This window comes from Benincasa hispida, chromosome 9 (genome assembly GCF_027475165.1).
Source record: "Benincasa hispida cultivar pf3 chromosome 9, pf3_genome.v1.1, whole genome shotgun sequence".
Classification (NCBI taxonomy): Eukaryota; Viridiplantae; Streptophyta; class Magnoliopsida; order Cucurbitales; family Cucurbitaceae; genus Benincasa; species Benincasa hispida.
Genome location: NC_143486.1, coordinates 77110282 through 77130904, shown reverse-complemented (window position 1 = coordinate 77130904; position 20623 = coordinate 77110282). Strand labels below are relative to the sequence as shown.

General features: G+C 33.3%; 1 protein-coding gene across 1 annotated transcript; it reads left to right on the top strand.

Moving 5' to 3' along the window:
* Positions 1–1176: 1176 nt before the first annotated feature.
* On the top strand, positions 1177–9083 carry HB-8 (homeobox-leucine zipper protein ATHB-8). Its single transcript, XM_039043445.2, has 19 exons — positions 1177–1819; positions 1918–2146; positions 2291–2450; positions 2620–2720; positions 2858–2948; positions 3686–3781; positions 3876–3989; positions 4085–4168; positions 4268–4423; positions 4513–4587; positions 4761–4867; positions 5060–5255; positions 5759–5944; positions 6078–6158; positions 6326–6460; positions 6556–6881; positions 7733–7832; positions 8098–8247; positions 8817–9083. The coding sequence occupies exons 2-19, from the start codon at positions 1923–1925 to the stop codon at positions 8961–8963; spliced, it is 2529 nt and encodes an 842-aa protein (XP_038899373.1). The 5' UTR covers positions 1177–1819; positions 1918–1922; the 3' UTR covers positions 8964–9083.
* Positions 9084–20623: the final 11540 nt, after the last annotated feature.

Below are 20623 nucleotides of genomic sequence, written 5' to 3'. Positions count from 1 at the left end.
GGTCAGTCGGTTTCCATTTAAACCCTTTTTTTTTCTTTTAAAGTTTTGACTTTTTTTTTTTTTTTTTTTTTGCTTGTATCAGTTTCTAGTCCTCATTTAAACTTATAAATTTGGTTTTTTTTTCTTTGCACTACACCCTTAATTTTTCTATTCTAATTAGTTTACTTCAAACAAATATCCATTAAAATAATAATTAAACTAAAATAGTCATGCAAATTACAAAATTCCAACATAATATATAATTAATACTAACAGAAAATTTCAATACAAAATTAAGACCGGAAAAGAATAGTGACAAATATTATTAAGATATTTGAAAAGAAGGATTTTTATTTTTTAGGATATTTTATTTTATTATTTATAATAAAATTTTAATAAAATAATAAATAGGTGATTCAGTTGGAATGTTGGAGTGAAATGTCGTTTGGTTCGATCCGGTTTTTTATTGGAATTTTTTAAAATCGATCCTGATAAATTTTTGGAAAAAATTGACCTTTAACCTTCAGTTCGGCCGGTTTCGATTGTTCGACTTGATTTTTTGGCCATCCATGCTCACCCCTAAATTCGAGATTAACATAAGATGTGATTCAAAGGTACCATTTTCTATTTTTTAATTGAGTAAACAAAAGATTTCTTATTTTTTTTACATACCCTAAAAAAAGAAAAAACAATTTCATATTCATCCGCTCAAAACATTAGTAAATTCCACTAATTGTTTTGATAAAAAAAAAAATTAGTATTTAAATTATATTATAAAAATTATAAACGGTGGCCAGTTCCAATAGAAGGAAATGAGTAAGGTTTAGGCTTTACCCAATAGTTGTTGAATTCGAGGTTGGTAATAAATTGAAGCTGCTCTATTTCCATTATATTATATTAAAATTAGTGAAACATATAAAATAAGTAACCAAATGTCATTAATGTAAATAAAATATAAATAATAAATATTTAACTTGTTTTAAAAGCTTAAAATATTTATTTACTAATTTAAATATATATTTTTTGAATTTATTATTTTCATAATCTTTTCAAATATATTCATTGATATTATCATTTTTTATGGATGGATATTTTCATAAAACTAAAAAATTAACATTTTCATGGACGTCAACATTTGAAGGAGAGAAATGATTGAGGATAGGAGTATAAATTGATTTGTACTCAAAGTGTAAAGATGTAATTTTAGGGGTGGACAAAAGAGTGGAGGAAAAAAAAGAAAAAAGCAAAGATTTTAGAGAATACAAAAAATGGAAATAGACAAAAACTAAAAGTATAGATGATGGTGACGGAAATAGGATATAAACTCATTTTTTCAAATTTATATTACTATTTGAGCACGCGGTAGATTGCCATTTGCATTCTCTCGAGAAACAAAAGAAAGAAAGAAACAGAGAGACCATCCCATAATTTTATCATACAAGTCCGGATTGTGAGACTGCCAAACCAATTTTTACAAACACAAACAGAGAAGCGCAGCAAAATCAACAGAGGATTCCATGACAATTGATCATTTGTAGCTTCTCTCTATTCTGTTGCTGTCCGCTACTTCAGGATTTCTTTCCCTTTACCCTTTTTATATATCCCTTCTTTCTCTTCTCTAAACCTTTTACTTATACTTCCTTATTCATTTCACAAATCAAATTCCCCAACATTTCTGTCTGCTTCATCTTCGACCATTTGGGGGATTTTTGGACCAGTATGGCCAATATGTGTCTTATATGACTTGGTGTGTGGAAGGGGGGGAAGGGAAGTTACAGAGGAGTCGTATCTGATTTATCGTAACTCTGCTTCCATTCAAAAGGCTCGTCTTCGCTTTCTGGTAATTTTGATTCTTTGTTCTTCTTGTACTGAGATTTTTTGTCCTCCAATTTGATAGCTGAAAGGTGTTTGTTGTTTTGTTTCTGTGGGAATTTCAAGTGGGGATGATGGCTGTTACTTCCGCCTGCAAGGACGCTGCTAGCAAGATGAGCAGCTTGGATAATGGGAAGTACGTTAGGTACACACCAGAGCAAGTGGAAGCCCTTGAGAGGCTTTATTATGAATGCCCAAAACCCAGTTCTATGCGCCGCCAGCAGCTTATAAGGGAGTGCCCAATTCTCTCCAATATCGAACCCAAGCAGATCAAAGTTTGGTTCCAAAATCGGAGGTATGGTTTTTAATCATTTCCTTTCTGGGTTTTGCAAGTGGGTTCCAATTTTGAATATTCAACACCCAAAATTTTGTTTCTGGAACAGAGGGTTCATTTGGGTTTCTCACGGTTCGTTTTTTTTTTTTTTTTTTAACTGTACAGATGTAGAGAGAAGCAGAGAAAGGAGGCATCACGCCTTCAGACTGTGAACAGGAAGCTTACGGCTATGAACAGACTCCTAATGGAGGAAAATGATAGGTTGCAGAAACAGGTGTCACAGCTTGTGTATGAGAACAGCTATTTTCGTCAACAAACCCAGAATGTAAGAATTTTCCTCCACGTCTTTGAAATAATTGCTCATTTGAAGAAGATGGTCACTGATTTCATTTTGCTAAACCAAGAAGGAAATAAAAAAACTGTTTTTCTTTTCCCTTTTTGAATTAAAAACATTTCTTATCAACTGAAATGAAAGTAATTTCTTCAACTTGCAGGCGACCTTAGCCACCACTGACACAAGTTGCGAGTCAGTGGTGACAAGTGGTCAACAGAATTTGACTCCGCCGCATCCACCAAAGGATGCCAGTCCCGCAGGGTTAGTAGAATTAGAACTTGTTCTTGTGCATTGATGATTTCCCTTCAATTTCTTTTTGTTTCTTATGTTGTTCTTTGTGTTAGAAATTGTCATTCTGTTATATGCTTTCTGAGAATATGGGTTTTGCATATTTCTAGACTTTTGTCCATTGCGGAGGAGACTTTAGCAGAGTTTCTTTCAAAGGCTACTGGAACTGCTGTGGAGTGGGTCCAAATTCCTGGGATGAAGGTTACTTCCTCTTTTTTGCTTTATTCTTCAATTTGTATTAAAAATGATTCTTTTTTTACTGCCATAATAATTAAACGACAGAAACCTTGCTAATCTTTTAAGCAACATACCAAAGTCTATTATCTTGATGACCCGATCATCGAGAGCTTTTGAAAATCTTGCTCTGTTGTCTGTTACTTTCATCTGCCAATGTCACATCTATTCTGATCTGTATTTTCGCTTCTCGAGGAAGGCAAAAGAGCAAGTTTTGTTAAGTTTGTGCATCGTTAGGTTGAGAATAATGGAGTTGTAAATTTAATATAGTCACACAGCAAAGATCATGCATTTTTTTTTTTTTTAAAATGATAACAAGAGGAAAAGGAATATGAGAAAACAAACATGAATTTCTTTTGGAAGGCAAATTTTTTGCAGGACATTTTACATCCGGGATAGAAGACGATATATCCGTTCGATAACTATTTGAATTGTTTGGTTTTTGAAAATTAAGTTAACAAACACTATTTCTACCGTTAATTTTTTTTCTTTTATTATCATTTTTCTTACACATATTTCCAAAATTGAAGCAAAGTTTTGAAAATAAAGAATTAGTCTTTAAAAATTAGTTTTTGTTTTTAAATTTTGCTAATAATTCAAACATTTTCTTAAAAAAGTTGTAAATCAAAACAAACACAATTTTAGAAGATAAAAAATCGTTAACCTTAAAATTTCTGACTTTAATCAACGTCTGTGGTGAGCAGCCTGGTCCGGATTCCATTGGAATCGTTGCTATTTCTCATGGATGCACTGGAGTTGCTGCTCGTGCATGTGGTCTTGTGGGTCTCGAACCTACAAGAGTAAGTGCTTCTAAACATAAAGTTAACTAATTGTTCTATGTGTAGCATGAAGTATATATGAGTGTATCTAATTTATATTGTTTGTTTTATGAAGGTGGCTGAAATTCTTAAAGATTGGCCTTCTTGGTTTCGGGATTGCCGTGCCGTTGATGTTCTAAACGTCCTATCTACTGGAAATGGAGGAACGATTGAGCTTCTATACATGCAGGTCGGCTACTAGTGATAGTAGATTATTTGTATCAAATTTGCTAACTTTGCAAGAAAAATATGAAAATAAAAGAAACTTTTGTTGATTTGATTCAGCTCTATGCACCTACTACTTTGGCACCTGCTCGTGATTTCTGGCTGCTGCGATACACATCTGTTTTGGAGGATGGTAGTCTTGTGGTATGTGAATGCCTCGTTTTGGAAATTGTTTCTGGTTGTTTCTGCTGCTTTGATTTAATCTAAATGTTGGAGCTAATATGCTTGTATCATGCATTTTAGGTCTGTGAAAGATCTCTTAACAATACTCAGAATGGTCCAAGTATGCCTCCAGTCCAACACTTTGTAAGAGCAGAAATGCTACCAAGTGGGTATTTGATAAGACCTTGTGAAGGTGGTGGATCAATAATCCATATAGTTGATCACATGGACTTAGAAGTATGTAAAGTTGTTTTGTAATTAAAGCAGTCATTCTTAGCCTCTGATTTTCATGTTTATAATCTTACCCATTGTTTACTTGAAAACAGCCTTGGAGCGTGCCTGAAGTGTTGCGGCCATTATACAAGTCCTCTACGCTGCTTGCTCAGAAGAACACAATGGCGGCAAGTCTTTTTTTTTTTTTTTTTTTTTTTTTTTGTCCCCCTCCCTTAATCTTATTGCTTCAGGTCTTTAATTTATCTGACGCCTCTAAAAATGAAAAACTAGAAATTGAACAGTCATGTAACTTTGAAGATTATATCCCCAATAACAATAATTTTTCGTTATTTTGGATCAGGCATTACGCTTGTTGAGACAGATTTCACAAGAAGTTTCTCAACCAAGTGTTACTGGTTGGGGAAGAAGACCTGCCGCACTTCGTGCTCTTAGTCAGAAATTGAGCAGGTAAATATGATTTTTGGCTCAAGAGTACCTTAATAGAAGAATACGAGATTCCATTTCAAAACCAATTGGTAATGGGAAGAGTAGCCCATATAACTTTAAAACATTATGAGGTCCTTTCGATGTGGGATCCTTAATATACCCATCTTAGCGACTCCTCTTTCATTAATTGAGTTTAACGGATTTTATCTGCAGAGGTTTCAACGAAGCAGTTAATGGGTTTACAGACGAGGGATGGTCTTTGTTAGAAAATGATGGCATTGATGATGTTACACTTCTCGTAAACATGTCTCATGGCAAGACAATGATGGGTGCAAATATTTCATATTCTAATGGCTTTCCATCCATGAGCAACGCAGTGCTTTGTGCCAAAGCATCGATGTTACTACAGGTAAATATTTCCCTTGCAAGATGACATCTAGACGATGAGCAATTGGAAAGGTTCTATTTTATAATATTTCAAATCCTTCTACCACTTCATCAAATCAATAAATGGGGGAATTCTCTTTTTCAACCTGTGCCATCTTTTCTATTTCTTGCTCCATTTCTGGACAATTTGTCCCCTCTTTAATATATATATTTATACACAAAACCAGATCGAGCTATCATACATGACACAAGAACAGATATCCGTCTGATGATTTGAAACTAGGACATGCCTTGGACACTGTACTCTAATGGAAAACAAGCGATCTTTTAAGAAATAGTTAAATAAAAATCGAAGTTCAAACCTCAACAACTGACAATGACATTTTGTGTGTCAGTTTTTTTCTTACCAAGTTTATGCTTAACCACTCTCACAACAAGATATTTCTTTGGAAGCTTTTCTTCTTGTATATTTTTACCTGCTCTTCTTTTCTCTTATTTATTCTTGCTATCTTTTTTATTTTGTAGAATGTTACTCCAGCAATGCTCATCAGGTTCTTGAGAGAACACCGGTCGGAATGGGCAGACAGCAGTATTGATGCTTACTCAGCAGCAGCAATTAAGACCGGTCAGTGTGGCTTACCAGGGTCTCATGCTGGAACTTTTGGGGGTCAGGTTATTCTTCCCTTGGCACAAACAGTTGAGCATGAAGAGGCAAGTGCCATATTTTCTACCGTTTATAAACAGAAATAATTTCCCATGGCATCAATAGTGGAAAACATATCCTATTAGCCCAGTTTTCTTTGCGATTTCAAAATATTGATTTAGATTTTCTTTCTGGTAACAGTTTATGGAAGTTGTTAAATTTGAAAACATGGGCCACTATAGGGATGATATGCTCATGCCTGGTGACATCTTCCTCCTCCAAGTAAGCAGTAGTTTCTTTAATTATATAAATAAATATCAAATATCCACTCTGGCTTTAGGCTAGAATCCATATTATAAAAGCTTGGATGGATACTTGTGGTGTACATCTCAAATCTTTGTTGTCAGTTTTCACTACCACTATTATTAATTATGGTGCTCTACTCCCAGCTTTGCAATGGTGTGGACGAGAATGCAGTTGGTACTTCTGCTGAACTCATCTTTGCTCCGATTGACGCCTCTTTTTCTGATGATGCACCTATTCTACCATCCGGCTTCCGTATCATTCCGCTTGATTCTGGGATGGTAAATATTATATATCAAATCTCCTCTTTTCTCCTCCCCATTCTCTGCAATTTTTTCATTTTGATATAAAATTTGTACATTTGCTAATGTTGCAGGATGCTTCAAGTCCAAACCGCACGCTTGATCTTGCTTCGGCTCTTGATGTTGGGCCGGCAGGAAATAGAGCCTCTGGTGATTGTGCTGGTCAATCAGGAAAATCAAAATCTGTGATGACAATTGCATTCCAATTTGTATTTGATGTTCACCTTCAAGATAATGTAGCAGCAATGGCACGGCAGTATGTCAGGAGCATTATAGCATCTGTTCAGAGGGTGGCACTGGCTCTTTCCCCTTCGAATTTCGGTCCTCATGCTAACCTTCAGACACCAGCTGGTGCTCCCGAAGCACAAACACTTGCTCGTTGGATCTCTCAAAGCTATAGGTATTCCAAAAAACTCTTAGCTGTGAATATTTTCAATCAAAGTTAATCCACGGTAGTAGAGTGGATTAGATTTATCTTTAGTTCCTATATAACTAATTAATATCTAATATAACATATATGTATTGCTTCACTAACTTAAACCAGTTATTCATCTATCGGATTCCATCGAATTTTAATAATTATTTCAGTAAACTAATTGCTTCCCTAATTACAATCTTGAACTAGAAAATTCAACCTAATTGATAGAACATTATAATAGCTAAATATGGACGATGTTCATGTTTTAGTGAAGTTTAAAAGAGATGCGTTCAAACATAAACCTAAGAATCTAATTATGTTTTGTCTAACAGTCTTGTTCCCTTTTGTTTTCTATTGTAATTTTGAATTCTATCTTGAATTGATTTTAATTCACTTAAAAGTATCTTCTCTTCTCAATAGTCTTAACTGACTTAGAGTATTTGGCATATTTGCTTATTTTATATTGTTTTGTATGACTTAGACAGAATTTTATAATAATATGAAAGAATATACTAAAAGTCAACTCGAGCATAGTTCAACTTGTTAAGACATACACTTTTGATCAAGAGATAAAAAATTTATGTCCTCTCAACTCCAAATATTGTGTTGAACAAGAAAAAGAAAAAGACATTTGTAGTTGACATTTTTTCTTTCACTTGATTTCTTTAAATGATGAGGATATAAGTTTTATCATACTGAAAACAAAAGGTATATATTTTGTTATAGTCAGTTACTATAGTCAACTAAACCCATCCATCCCTCCTCGCCTTTGTTCTTTTATAAGACAAGGAGCTAATAGAAGGATTCCAATCTATTTTTATTCTCCCCTACAGGTGTTATATGGGCATGGAATTACTGAAAAATGAAGGAAGAGAATCCATTCTCAAATCCCTTTGGCATCACTCAGATGCGGTCATGTGCTGCTCTTTGAAGGTATGTTTAAAATCCTTTTCCTTTTAAATATCAGGGTTACATCTGTGCCAATAGTAAGATCTTTTTTAAAAGAAGAAAAAGAGATTCCGACCTTCATCAAGATAAATGGAAGATTAAAAAAAGAATGCACAGAACTAAGGCTTAATGAACATGGTGCCCATGCTTAAGGTTTTGGTTAAAAAATATGCTTCCACTTCTAATTTGCTCAATTCTTCAGTTTTCTCTGTCTGTACATGAAGTTATATCCTATTTTATGAACATGCAGGCATTGCCAAATTTTACATTTGCTAATCAATCTGGACTTGACATGCTTGAGACAACCTTGGTGGCTCTCCAAGACATTACTCTGGAGAAGATTTTTGATGACAATGGAAAGAAAACTTTAGCCTCAGAGTTCCCGCGGATAATGCAGCAGGTATAGCTAATGATTCCCCTCTTTCCCTACCAACCCAATGATAGACAAACGAATAGAAGCTCTTTAATTATATCAAAACCTATCGTGTTTTCCCCAATGAATAGGATTTTATACAAATTAAATCCTATGACTCGCATTAAGTTAGTGGAAAAGATAAACCAGGACAATTTCAGAATCTTGGAAAAGCACAAAGTTCATTGTGTATACAATTTTTGTCTCCTCCAATTAACTTAACCAAAAAGGAGTTATTGAATAATTGAATGAATGTTGAAGACACAAATGTCATAAGGGAATTGCTTCAGGGGAATCATAAAACAAGATGAAAGTCAAACGATTATCGACTCTAAATACAAGAAAATTTTGGATTGTCCATTATCCTCCAAACTCAAGCCCCAAGGAAAAGATCTGCATTTTTTGTTTGTTTGTGTTTTTGCCATGGGTAATTTTAGTTTATATCCACAAGCATGCTTACCTTGGATTAGGCACATCTTAATTCATCAGTTTGTATCTACAAGCATGCTTATCTTGATCATACATTTAAGTGATCTATTTTTCCTGTGTTATGTCAGGGCTTCCTTTGTCTTCAAGGGGGTGTCTGCTTATCAAGCATGGGAAGGGCAGTATCCTATGAGAAAGCTGTGGCATGGAAAGTTTTGAATGAAGAAGAAAATGCTCACTGTATTTGCTTCATGTTTATGAACTGGTCTTTTGTTTGAAACGCTTAGTCAGAAAGTAGGAACATGACAATTAGACTAGATCAAATTTTCCTTTAACTTAGATTTCAGAAGCAATGAAAATAACCCAAGAACTAAATGAGCAAAGCATATTGCCCCTAATGTCTCTTTCTCCCACTTTGTTGCTTACCCTTTGTGAAATTAGTTATGGAATCGTCTTGTCCATATATTTTTTCTTATAATTAATATTAAGGCAACAAATCTCACGATGATACAATATTATCCATGGATTTGAATTCTCTTGAATAAGCTTCGTATCGATCAAGATATTGTCCTTTTCTGGTTCAGGCTCAGGCTCTATACCATTGACTTGAAGAATGGTGATTTTGATTATTTGTCCTTTCACTTCTCATGCTGTGTCCGCAAGGAGAAAAGATCAAAACTTTGATCTCTGACTTCACCCGCCCACCCATATAATCCCACTATCCTGTCTTATTCTGCTGTTTCTTGTGATGGAGAGAGTAAGGTCTTTTATTTGGGTAGTCAAAAAAGCAAAACTTTACCTCTCTACTTTTGTCCCTCGTTTCCTGAGTTGAACGTTTCATTCAACTGATATTCATTTTCAAAACAAAATTGTGACTTATCCCTTTCTTTTTCTTTATACGAATGTGGTGGGAGCATCTTGCCATGGAAATGGAGGACATTGAAGGTCATTTGCCTCGTTTATTTTGCACTTTTTCCCAAATTAATGTCCATGGCTATACCATTCTTTCAATATAACTTCTTTTCATGGCTATCGTTCTCTCTAACCTTCTAATCTCTTGACTTGGACCCCCAAATTCCATTTTTTTTTAAATGATATTTTCCCAGCTGACCAGTCATTTGCTGACACACAGCATTTGCCTGTAAGTTTTTCTGATATGTAGTCTCCATTATTCCTTTTCAATCTTGGAACAAGAAGTCTCTTTCAAGTTCAGTTTCCTCCCATTTTAAGGCCATGTCCTGTCAAGACATGATAAAAATGGGGCTAAAGCTGAATGGAAGTTTGAAAGTAACACTCATTGATTTTTATTTGGACTTTAATGTCTCTTCTTGCCTCTAAAGCTATTCTCTCTGAAGTGGGTCAGTGAATTTCTCTCACCCACCCACTCCCCACCATCACTATTCTCATATGTTATCTTCTTCAATAGAACAGACTGCCTTTTTCCATTAAAGCTGATATCTTAATCAACTTCTCTTAAGGTTTCCACCACTAATTAAATCTTGGATTTTCATTGGCCAAACTTATCTCTCAGATTTCCTGTTCAAACACTCATCTCATTTGGCATATCAAATGAAAGAGGGGTAAAAAATGATCATGCTTTTACTATAAGCAATATTCTACTCAGCTTTTTTTTTTATTATCTCTCCTAATATTTGATTTAGACAGGTACTAATTTGACATTTCTAGGTTAAAGGGTACTAATAATACGCAGATCCCACTTTATCACAAAACCTAGAACCAAATAGAAAAATCTAAAGCAATGATCTTAAAGTAGGAAAAAAAAGCTTAGTTATAAGACTGCAAACCCAAAGAGATAAAAAGGGGAGGGGAAAAAAAAGAAAAAGAAAGAAGAAGGTTAGCAAGGAAAATTAAAAGGATATTGTACTTTTAGAAACTATTTAGGAAAATATTGTTGTTTTTAAACTATTTGTAAAAATATTGTTGTTTTAAATAAGTCGAGGGTTGAAAATTCGACCTAGATAGGTCGAATTTTGAACCCTCGACCTTCCTTTTTTTTTTAAAGGAAAATATTGTTGTTTTCAAACGGATTCTGTTATCTCAGCAAGTGTGACTAAATAACGAGCTAATGAATCTCCTTCTTTTTGTCGCTAACGAGCTAACGAGCTAATGAATCTCCTTCTTTTTGCCGCTAACGAGCTAATCAAATTCGAGAGCGAGATTATGAGAGACAGCGAAAGTTTGAGCGAGAGCGCGAGCGAGATTTTGATAGAGAGCGAGAATACCGTACAAATTTTCCCTTTTTTTTTTCTTTTTAATTATTACACATTCCACCTTCTTCTTTCTAATCCTTTTTTTTTTTTTTTTTTTAAATTTTCCATTTTATTAAAAAAATTCTAAAAATATTTATTATTTTATTTAAACTCTAAAAAGAATAAATTAAAAATAATAATAACTCATAAAAATAAAAAAAATGTAAATTAAATATCTCATTTATATAAAAATAATTACAAAAATCAATGTGTCCCACAAGGCGGACGTCGTCGATTTCGAGCTGGTTGTCGTCGTCGACTTCGAACTTGAGGTTGCTCGGGTTCTTCTTGATGTTGCTCTGGTACCTCTGCAGGCGCTTCATAATATAAATATTCATTATGCTCTCCACGACCCCGACCATGTCCATGCACGTACGAAGACGAAGGACCAACCTCTGAGTCATAATGTCCTGAACCAAATGCTGGCATCATCATCATCGGACTAACATAATCAGTTTGACTATGCGTCTGCGTCATAGGGGGCAACTCTTCCACATTATGTGCAACCTCATCAAACTCATCCTCTTCCTGAACAGGTCCTCTACGTCTAGGAGCTGGTGGAGGAACAATAGGTATATCGTACATATAATGAATTTTCTCCATATAGCTTTGGTTATCACTACATATAGCAAGAACCTGGTTTGGATCATTCGCAACCTCACGGAGTCTACTGTTGTTCGATCTCTGTGAATTATAAAACAATTAGACAATATTTAAAATAAATTTAAATTAAAAAAATTAGATAATATTCATTCATTTACCAGATGACCCATAGCTGCTCCCGGACGAGTGACGTAGTGCCTTGTGATATTATTATACCAATGAATATATTCTGGAGTGACATTTGTGTCAAACTGTTCAAGAGAAACCCCCACTGCAATAAACCTTGCACGATAGTGCCATTGCACTACCAAATTGCAACTTTTTTGGACCAATCTCCAGTCCTTAGGTCAATATCATGCAGTACGGGTTCAGTATTACAAGACGATGGGATATCCTGTGAAAACCGAATTGTCTCATCATCCTGTCAGGAAGATGCCATTCACCAATGTGAAAACATATGAGAGGACTCATCGTCTGCCATATGTTTTGACCATTCGTACAAAAATTAGGCAAAGTATGCACAATAATTTTGTACGGCTCCCAAATAACCTGAAATACCAAATATTATATTAGAGAATATTAAAGATAAATACAATAAAAATGTGAATAAAATAATCAATTAGGTTTAGTGTAATGTACCTGTTCAGATTGAAGCAGATCAAACATGTATCTATACTGGTTGACTACATGTATGGCTGTCTTAGTCACACAAAATTTGTCTCTCCACCTAAATTTTTAAATTGATAATTTAGAATTTAAATTAACTAGATCAGTGATATAAAAATTAAATTGAATTAAAACAACATACCGAGAATCGTAGGCTCGTCCAACTAACTGAGCGTCATTAACATGATGTAGCTGTGGAGCCATTGTTGGAAATCGCTCCCAAGCCCATAGTTGCAAAAGTATGAGAGGCCCAGCTATCTCTCGAACCTCAGGTCTTGTTGCTTTACATAGTTGTCTATACAATCATGCCAAGCATGCTCCACCCCATGAATACCGCCCCGCATCATGGAGGTTAGCTAACAGTGGCAGGAACATCAAGTGAACAAAATGACTTGATTTATCTGAAAACAGACTTCCACCCATCATTTGTAGTATACATGCTCGCGCATATCTTATGACGGTTTCCTCGTCTGCATCATCTGTGAGCTCACGAAATTGTGTTCCTAATCATATTAAACTTAACCTCGATCCTTTAATCTTGTCGGAAGGTAGGGTCGCACCGAGGTACAGTTGACGAACTTCTAACCAGTCATCGTACATCACTCCGGTGACCGGCTCACCGTCAACAGGTAACCCCAACAACACTTCTATGTCTTGTAGAGTGATAGTGCACTCTCCAACAGACATATGGAATGCATGCGTCTCGGGCCTCCATCTCTCGACCAAGGCTGTGATCAGATGCTAGTCCAACTGAATAAATCCTAATCTGGCAACCCCATAGAATCCAGATGTGCGCAGTAGCGGTAGTATTCGAGGGTGGAGCGGGATAATGCGCTGGAGAACTGCCTCTCGACGTCTACAAGATATTTCTCTAGTAGTACGATCTCGCCATACAACATATGATCGATGAATGGACTGGTCGTACAAAACATCGGGATCAACAGGTCCTGGGTTTAAAGTCATGATCTGAAAAAAAAAAAAAAATATATTAAAATTGACTATAATTGAATAGTAGATAAAAGTGTGAGAGTAAAGAATAATGTAAAACTTTATTGATTACAATAAAAAAAAAATTGAATATACAATAGATTATTATAAAAAAATTGAATATACAATAAATTATATAAAAAAATTGAATATACAATAAATTATAATTAAAAAATTGAATATACACTAAAATGAATATATAATAACAAAATTATTTATTTTTCAATCCCTAACTATCTGGAGCCCATCTTAGTAACGAAGGACACTTCCTTCGATTATATCCTAACTGGTTACAAAATCCACATCGTTGTCGAGTGGCTGGTTCTGTCCAATCCATCTTGTTGTGATAACGTGAACTTTTCGGTCTACTAGGTTTTCTCAACAACGATGGATCAGGATGTAAGACGGGCATATTAGGGTGCATGATCCAGTAAACTTCATGCGGTACAGGTTGAAATTGAGGAGAGTAACATTCAGCATACTTGACAATTTGTACTAGTCCTCAATAAAATCTTCGTAGTTTATGTTAAAATGTGAGCAAATGGCCATAAAATGCGAGCATGGAATGCTGAATGTTTGCCACTTGTTACATGAACAGTACCGCTCGGACCTGTTTAGCCTCAATATTTGAACGTTTTCTCCTTTGGCATTGAGACAATGACGTCTGATCTTCACATGAAACACACCTTCATACTGATCGTATGATTGTACTTCATGTTTACTAGATCGTGCAACCCATTTATTTATTTTGTCGTGTGCATACCTGGATTTTTACTCCACTTAAATATGTTTGAAACAAATTATTAATAAATTATTAACATGGCCTTCAGTAAACGTTTCTTTAACTCGCCACTCTACTCGTGTTCCAGGATTGGTCTGCTTAACCATATATAACCACCTAGGCAACAATTTGTAAGACTCATTCCAATCACGGAATACTTTAGCCAACGCTTTTCTTTTTCCCTCCCATACCCTATGGTAAGGAACATGATATCCAAACTTTGATTTAATGTCGGACTGTAGTTGTGCCACACTGATAGATGGTTTTTCTCTTACGGCGTCACAGAACTCTAGTGCAATCATTGATGAATCCAATTGCACGTGACTTTGACTTAGTTCCAAATAAAAACATGTATGCTGCTCATCATACTTAGTGATCTCGAACAAGCCATGTGATTTTTTCTTTATTGCACGAAGTCTCCACTTGCAACCTTCCTCCCACTTCTTACACCGAATTGTCCAAATCATCGGTGTAGATTCAACAACCTCGTATGGTGCGTGACACTTTATAGCAAAACATTTGACCACGTGTTGTAGCATTTCCTTGTCTTGACAAATCATTCCTTTATACAATTGCATATTGTCAACGTCCACAAGAGCTACAATTGGGTCATGTTCCCGAATGCTATCCAATACATTCATATCCAAATCATTGAATGTATCTGAAAGCATCTCATGTTCACGCCATCGAAATCCAACTCTTCAAATTCGTCATCTGTTTCTGTTTTGAAGTCTTTGTACAGGTTGTTAGCCGCCATATCTTCATTATCATATGGCGATGTAATTGACTCCGGATCAGGATCGATACATCGAGTTGGATTTTCAAACTGGTTAAATGATGTATCAGAATCCACCCCTATCATATTTACATTTACATACAAATGCACTACATTTGGCACTGGCATTGCCATTGAGAACATCAAGTTCATAGCTTATGCATTCGAAATAGGGAATGACATATATCTTATTGATCCTGATGGTTCTAGATTGGGATGTCTATATATTATTTCTATCTGATTTGCTCCCATATCTACACTAAGTAACATCCCAATCATTTGAATGAATTGTTTAAATACAATTCCATTGTTCACATTTATGGTAAAACTCCCACTTGGTGGTTGGTCATACTCAACTCCATCAATACCATTAATCATATTACCATTTGTAAACAACAAAAATCCCAAGCATTTGACAATAAATTAAACTTTTCAAATTAAAATGAGGTAAATTTTTTAAAATTATTTTTTCAAATTTAATACAAAATAAAAAATTAAATTAAATTAAACTTTTTCAAACTATTTTAAACTATATTTTCAAAGTTAATACTAGAAAATATCAACTTATCATAATAAACATAACAACAACAATTTTCATATGAATAAACTAAAATTATTAAACTTTTGAAACTATACTAAACTTGTTAACTATCACAATAATTTTGTATTAAACTATAAATATCAACTTCTTAAACATAACAATAAACTAAACATTTTAACACCATAAACATCAAAGTTAATACTAAATAAATCAAATATCATATGAATAAACTAAAATTTTCAAACTATATTAAACTTTTGAAACTATACTAAACTTGTTAACTATCACAATAATTTTGTATTAAACTATAAATATCAACTTCTTAAACATAACAATAAACTAAGCATTTTAACACTATAAACATCAAAGTTAATACTAAATAAATCAAATATCATAAGAATAAACTAAACTTTTCAAATATCATAAGTTCAACTCACAGATTCGACAGTAGTTCTCTTTTTTTCTTCAAAGTGACAATGTTCGCCCTTTTTTCCTGTTATTTGTTATCTGACAACAATTATAAAAAATTAAAAAAAAAAACTAGAATCTATATAAAAAATAATAATATAAGAACAAAAATAAATTTTATAATTATTCTTAAAAAACAAAAATTTAATAGAGTAACGAACCAGTATAGTTGTGTGAGAATAATTTGTATTAAACGAAATACAAGAAGAGAAATGGAAATGGAAATGGGAGGAGAGGAAGATGATTTCGAAGGCTTATTTTCGAAGGCAGTGAGGGGGCAATGAGCTATGAAGGGGCAGTGAGCAAATCAAGGAGAGAGGAGTGAGCAAAATCAAAGGCAGTGAGTCTTCAAAAATTATCGAGGGAGTGATTGAGGAAAAATGAAGAGGATGGTGGTTTAAAAGGATGTAAGTCGAGTGTTGAACACTCGACCCATGGGTTTAGGGTGGTTGAAAAGGCATTAAGGCTATGGCAGAGGGGCATGAATGCGTCAATGAATGCATGGAATCGGAGCAAGGGAATCGGATAACGTCAATGCATGCAGGGAATCATGTAGGGGAATCAGAGCAGGGGCAACTTGGTGATATATATGCACTTTTTCAGACTTATGGAAAGTAAATAAAGTGAAGACGATTTCCATGTGGCAGACCACGTCAACTGACTGATTGGCCGTTTAATCCATGTGGCAGACTCAATCTCGTTCTCGCTCTCTCAATCTCGCTCTCTCCTACAATCTCGCTCTCTCCTACAGTCTCGTTTTCAATCTCGCTCTCTCCCACAATCTCGCTCTCTCCTACAGTCTCGTTTTCAATCTCGCTCTCTCCCACAATCTCGCTCTCTCCTACAATCTCGCTCTCTTCTACAATCTCGCTCTCTCAATCTCACTCTCTTCTACAATCTCGCTCTCTCCTACAATCTCGCTCTCTCTTACAATCTGCTTCACCCACTTATCTTCCTTGTCAAGGGTTGAAGTTTCGACTTATGTATGCCAGAACTTCAACCCTCGACAACCTAATATACAAAATTAGCAAGATTCTCTTCTAGAGCGAGATCCTCATCACAAAATTAGCGAGATTTCCCTTTCCTTGTCGAGGGTTGAAATTTCGACTTATGTATGTCGAAACTTCAACCCTCGACAACCCTAATTCCATGTTTTTCTCTGTTTGTCGAGTTCTCAACGTTCGACCTCTACATTAGTCGAATCCTCAATCCTCGACTTCTAGCCTCGAAATCCCAAAACAACAATATTTCTCTAATAAGTTTCAAAACAACAATATTTCTCTAATAAGTTTTGAAAACAACAATATTAATATTAAAGGTCCAAGGTTAGCATACCAATACCATGTTGGTCCTGGGTTTTATATAATTTTAGTCCACATGTCGAATTTTGTTCTTTTTACTTTCGATAAATCTTAAATTAGTCTTTATTTTTAGTTTGGAATTATTTTATATAGTTTTCTTTAATCTAATTTTGTAAAATAATATTAAGAATATTCATTGAAGAAGAGGTACACCATGAATATGTTCATTTATTTTTAGAGGGCAGACTAATAGTTCAATTTGTATGGTAGAATCCAAACCTTTTGGTCAAGTCTATAAATTCAGCTATACCCAAGTTGGTTTCAAGGTTTGGTCTTCAAACTTTCAAACTTGTGTTTAAGAAATTCTTGAACTTTAAAAGTCATGACTAATACATCTCTAAGCTTTTAATCTCATGTTTCATTCATTAAGTCATATTTACTATTTTAGTGAGTTTTAATTGGTCTTTGAACTTTCATTGTCCTATCCTAATTTTAAAAGTTCACACAAAATCAATAGTTTAAAGATTTACTGAGCACATTTCTTTTAGGGTGTGCTTGGGGCAAAAACTATCCTAAGATTATAATAATAAGTAAACACTAATTTGTATTCCCCAATTGGTTACAGTAAATATTATTTCAAAACCTCATTTGCTACAGTTTTATTATTTTATCTTCATCATTTTTTTTATTCTTTGTTAAAGTATTTATTATTTCCTACTCAAACTAAAATAGTTTACATCTCAAACACATATTATTATAATCTAAATTAAAATAATCTACATCCCAAACACAAATTATCTTTAACTCTACTGATTATAATAACCAATTCAACTAATTCCTTGCCCCAAATGCTTCCTTAATATACGACAAATAATGTGAGAGTGGAGATTTGAACCTCCAACTTTAAAGGAAGGAAGTATGTACTTTAACCCTCTTAGTTATGTTCATAAATTTCCAGTCTAGTTAAGAACTTTTTAAAGTTCAACAACAGCACCAACTTGTTCATTAAAGGTTCAATTATTTATTAAATATAAGATTTATAAAGTTCAAAGATCTATTCACAAAACTCATGTCTTAATAATGATGTCATTTATTCACCGGTGACATTTTTAGTATTAATATCTGTTTTTTTTAATCTAGGGGTTTATAGAGAGAGGTTTTTCTCAACTTAAATGGATTTTTGAACTGTTTTTTTGCCCATTAATGCCACCCTACCAAAGGGTTATATGTTGTAACCAAAGGAGAGAATTATATCTTAAGATGATACGACATGTTTGAAGAAACACGTTTCATGAAATTGAATTTGTGTTCATATAAATTTATACAAATGCAGCTCAATCTCTAATATTTGATTATTTGATTTGTGGAAGGAAAATAGATGGATGTTTTTGAAGTTGAAGTCTTAGAAGAATGTTTGTATTTTCAAAGGACTTGTATCTTCAAGTGTGATTCATAGTCTTTTGATTGTTGAAAAATTAAACCTTTCAAATGAAAGAAACTGTTCTATTTATAGAGTTCTCAGTAGGATTTTGTAGGCTTTTGTAGGCTTGGACTTGGTTAGTCCATGGAACTAGCCCCTTAAACCCAACTAATTGGATTTTGGGCTTGTTTAGCATGTGAGCCAACTTAAGCCCATTTTTGGACTCAATTGAACTTGGGCTCAAGTAATAGTACTAAATTGGACCGAATTAATTAATTTGATCCAATGGTCAAAACATAGACACATGACATTGTCAGATCTGCCAACTTTCATCTTCAACTCCAATTTGGAACGTATGTCGACCTTTAATTAGTCTCAAAATCGATAATTTGTAATTTCATCATTAGTTTAAAAAAAATGATGTGATGATTTATGATTGGTCAAAATTTTTCCTTCAATACTTATTATCCATCAACAACACCAAACAGAGTAAAATTTCATCAACATGATACATGATGATCTTTAGCTACTTAGTGTTACTTCTGTTACAAAGTTAATGAATTATATCATTACCACTTTTTTAGATGCATTACTAATAATTGAAGTAATAAGATTCCAAATTGAATAAGTAATGAAACTAGTTGAAAGCACATCAACTATAAACAAATATTTGGTAATTTTAGTTTTTGAATTTTTTTTTCCAAAAAAAGCTATATGGCTTATTAGGGAATCCAAATATTGTCATATAAAAGGACAAATATGTAAAAGTAAATAAATAAATAAAAAGAATATAACTCAACTAATATAAGATTAGAGGTTCAAAACTCCTCTTCCACATATATATTGTAAAGAAAAAAACAAAGAAAAAAGAAAAAAAGCAACTTTACTTAATAATGCAAAGACATCCCATGGTTTTGTTATCTTAGAGAACATTCTTTCCCTTCACTGACATTCTAGGGGTGTTAAAAAAATTCAATGACTCGAAAAATTTGATTAACCCAACCTAATCTGTACGATTTAGGTTGGGTTATGAATTCATTTAAATTGAGTTTGGTTTAAATAAATGAAAATTTTATAGTGGATTGGTTCATCGGTTCACATAAAATAAACTGACCCGACCCGATCAGAACTTATTATTAATTTTAAAAAGTATGTCTTTTGCTTATGATGCAATTATATGTACATATATTTATTTTAAGTTTTATTTAATTTCATAATTTTTTTGGATAATTTATTCTTCAACAACTCTTAAAAATAATTTTTAGTACTTTATAAAGAAAAATTTCATAATATAAATGAAGATTGAGTTCTAAATCTTAATTCAATATATGAAAATAGTTGAATAAAATTTTAATATATTAAAATATTAATTATATTTAAATAAAATTTTACTTATTTTTAAATAAAATTTTTTATATATTAAAATTTTACTTATTTTTAGAATAAAATATTTAAATAAATAATTTGAATAACCTGAACTAATCCAACTCATATGTTTCATGATTAGGTTAGGTTAGGTTCATTATTTAATAGGGTTGTTTTTAAATATAAAAAAATGAACCAAAATATTTACAAAATATAGCAAAATTTTAGAACTATCAATGATAGATGTTGATAGACTAGACACTTATAGATCTATAAATAAGTAAATATTTATTATATATAAGTAAATGTTTATTATAAATAAGTAAATATTTATTATAAATAAGTAAATGTCTAGTCTATCAACATCTATCATTGATAGTTCTAAAATTTTGCTATATTTTGTAAATATTTTCTACAGTTTTAACATTTGAAATAATTTCCTTATTTAATAAGGCTTATTTTGGTTGAATAAATTTACAACCAACAATTGGGTTTGGTCTAAAAATCACCTCAACCCAACCCACAAGCACTCAAATTTAACATTATATCAACATGCACTTTAACACACCTCTCACTTTGGAATTGGGAAGTAATTAATGACTTTCTAAAGATTCAAATCTAAAATCTTATATTCTTACATTGTGTGATTCAAAAGCTTAATATGATGGATTATGATAAATTTAATATTATATTAACACTCTAACACATGTTATACTAATTTTGTGACCGTTGCCTTATAAAAAAAGATATGCATGTGTATT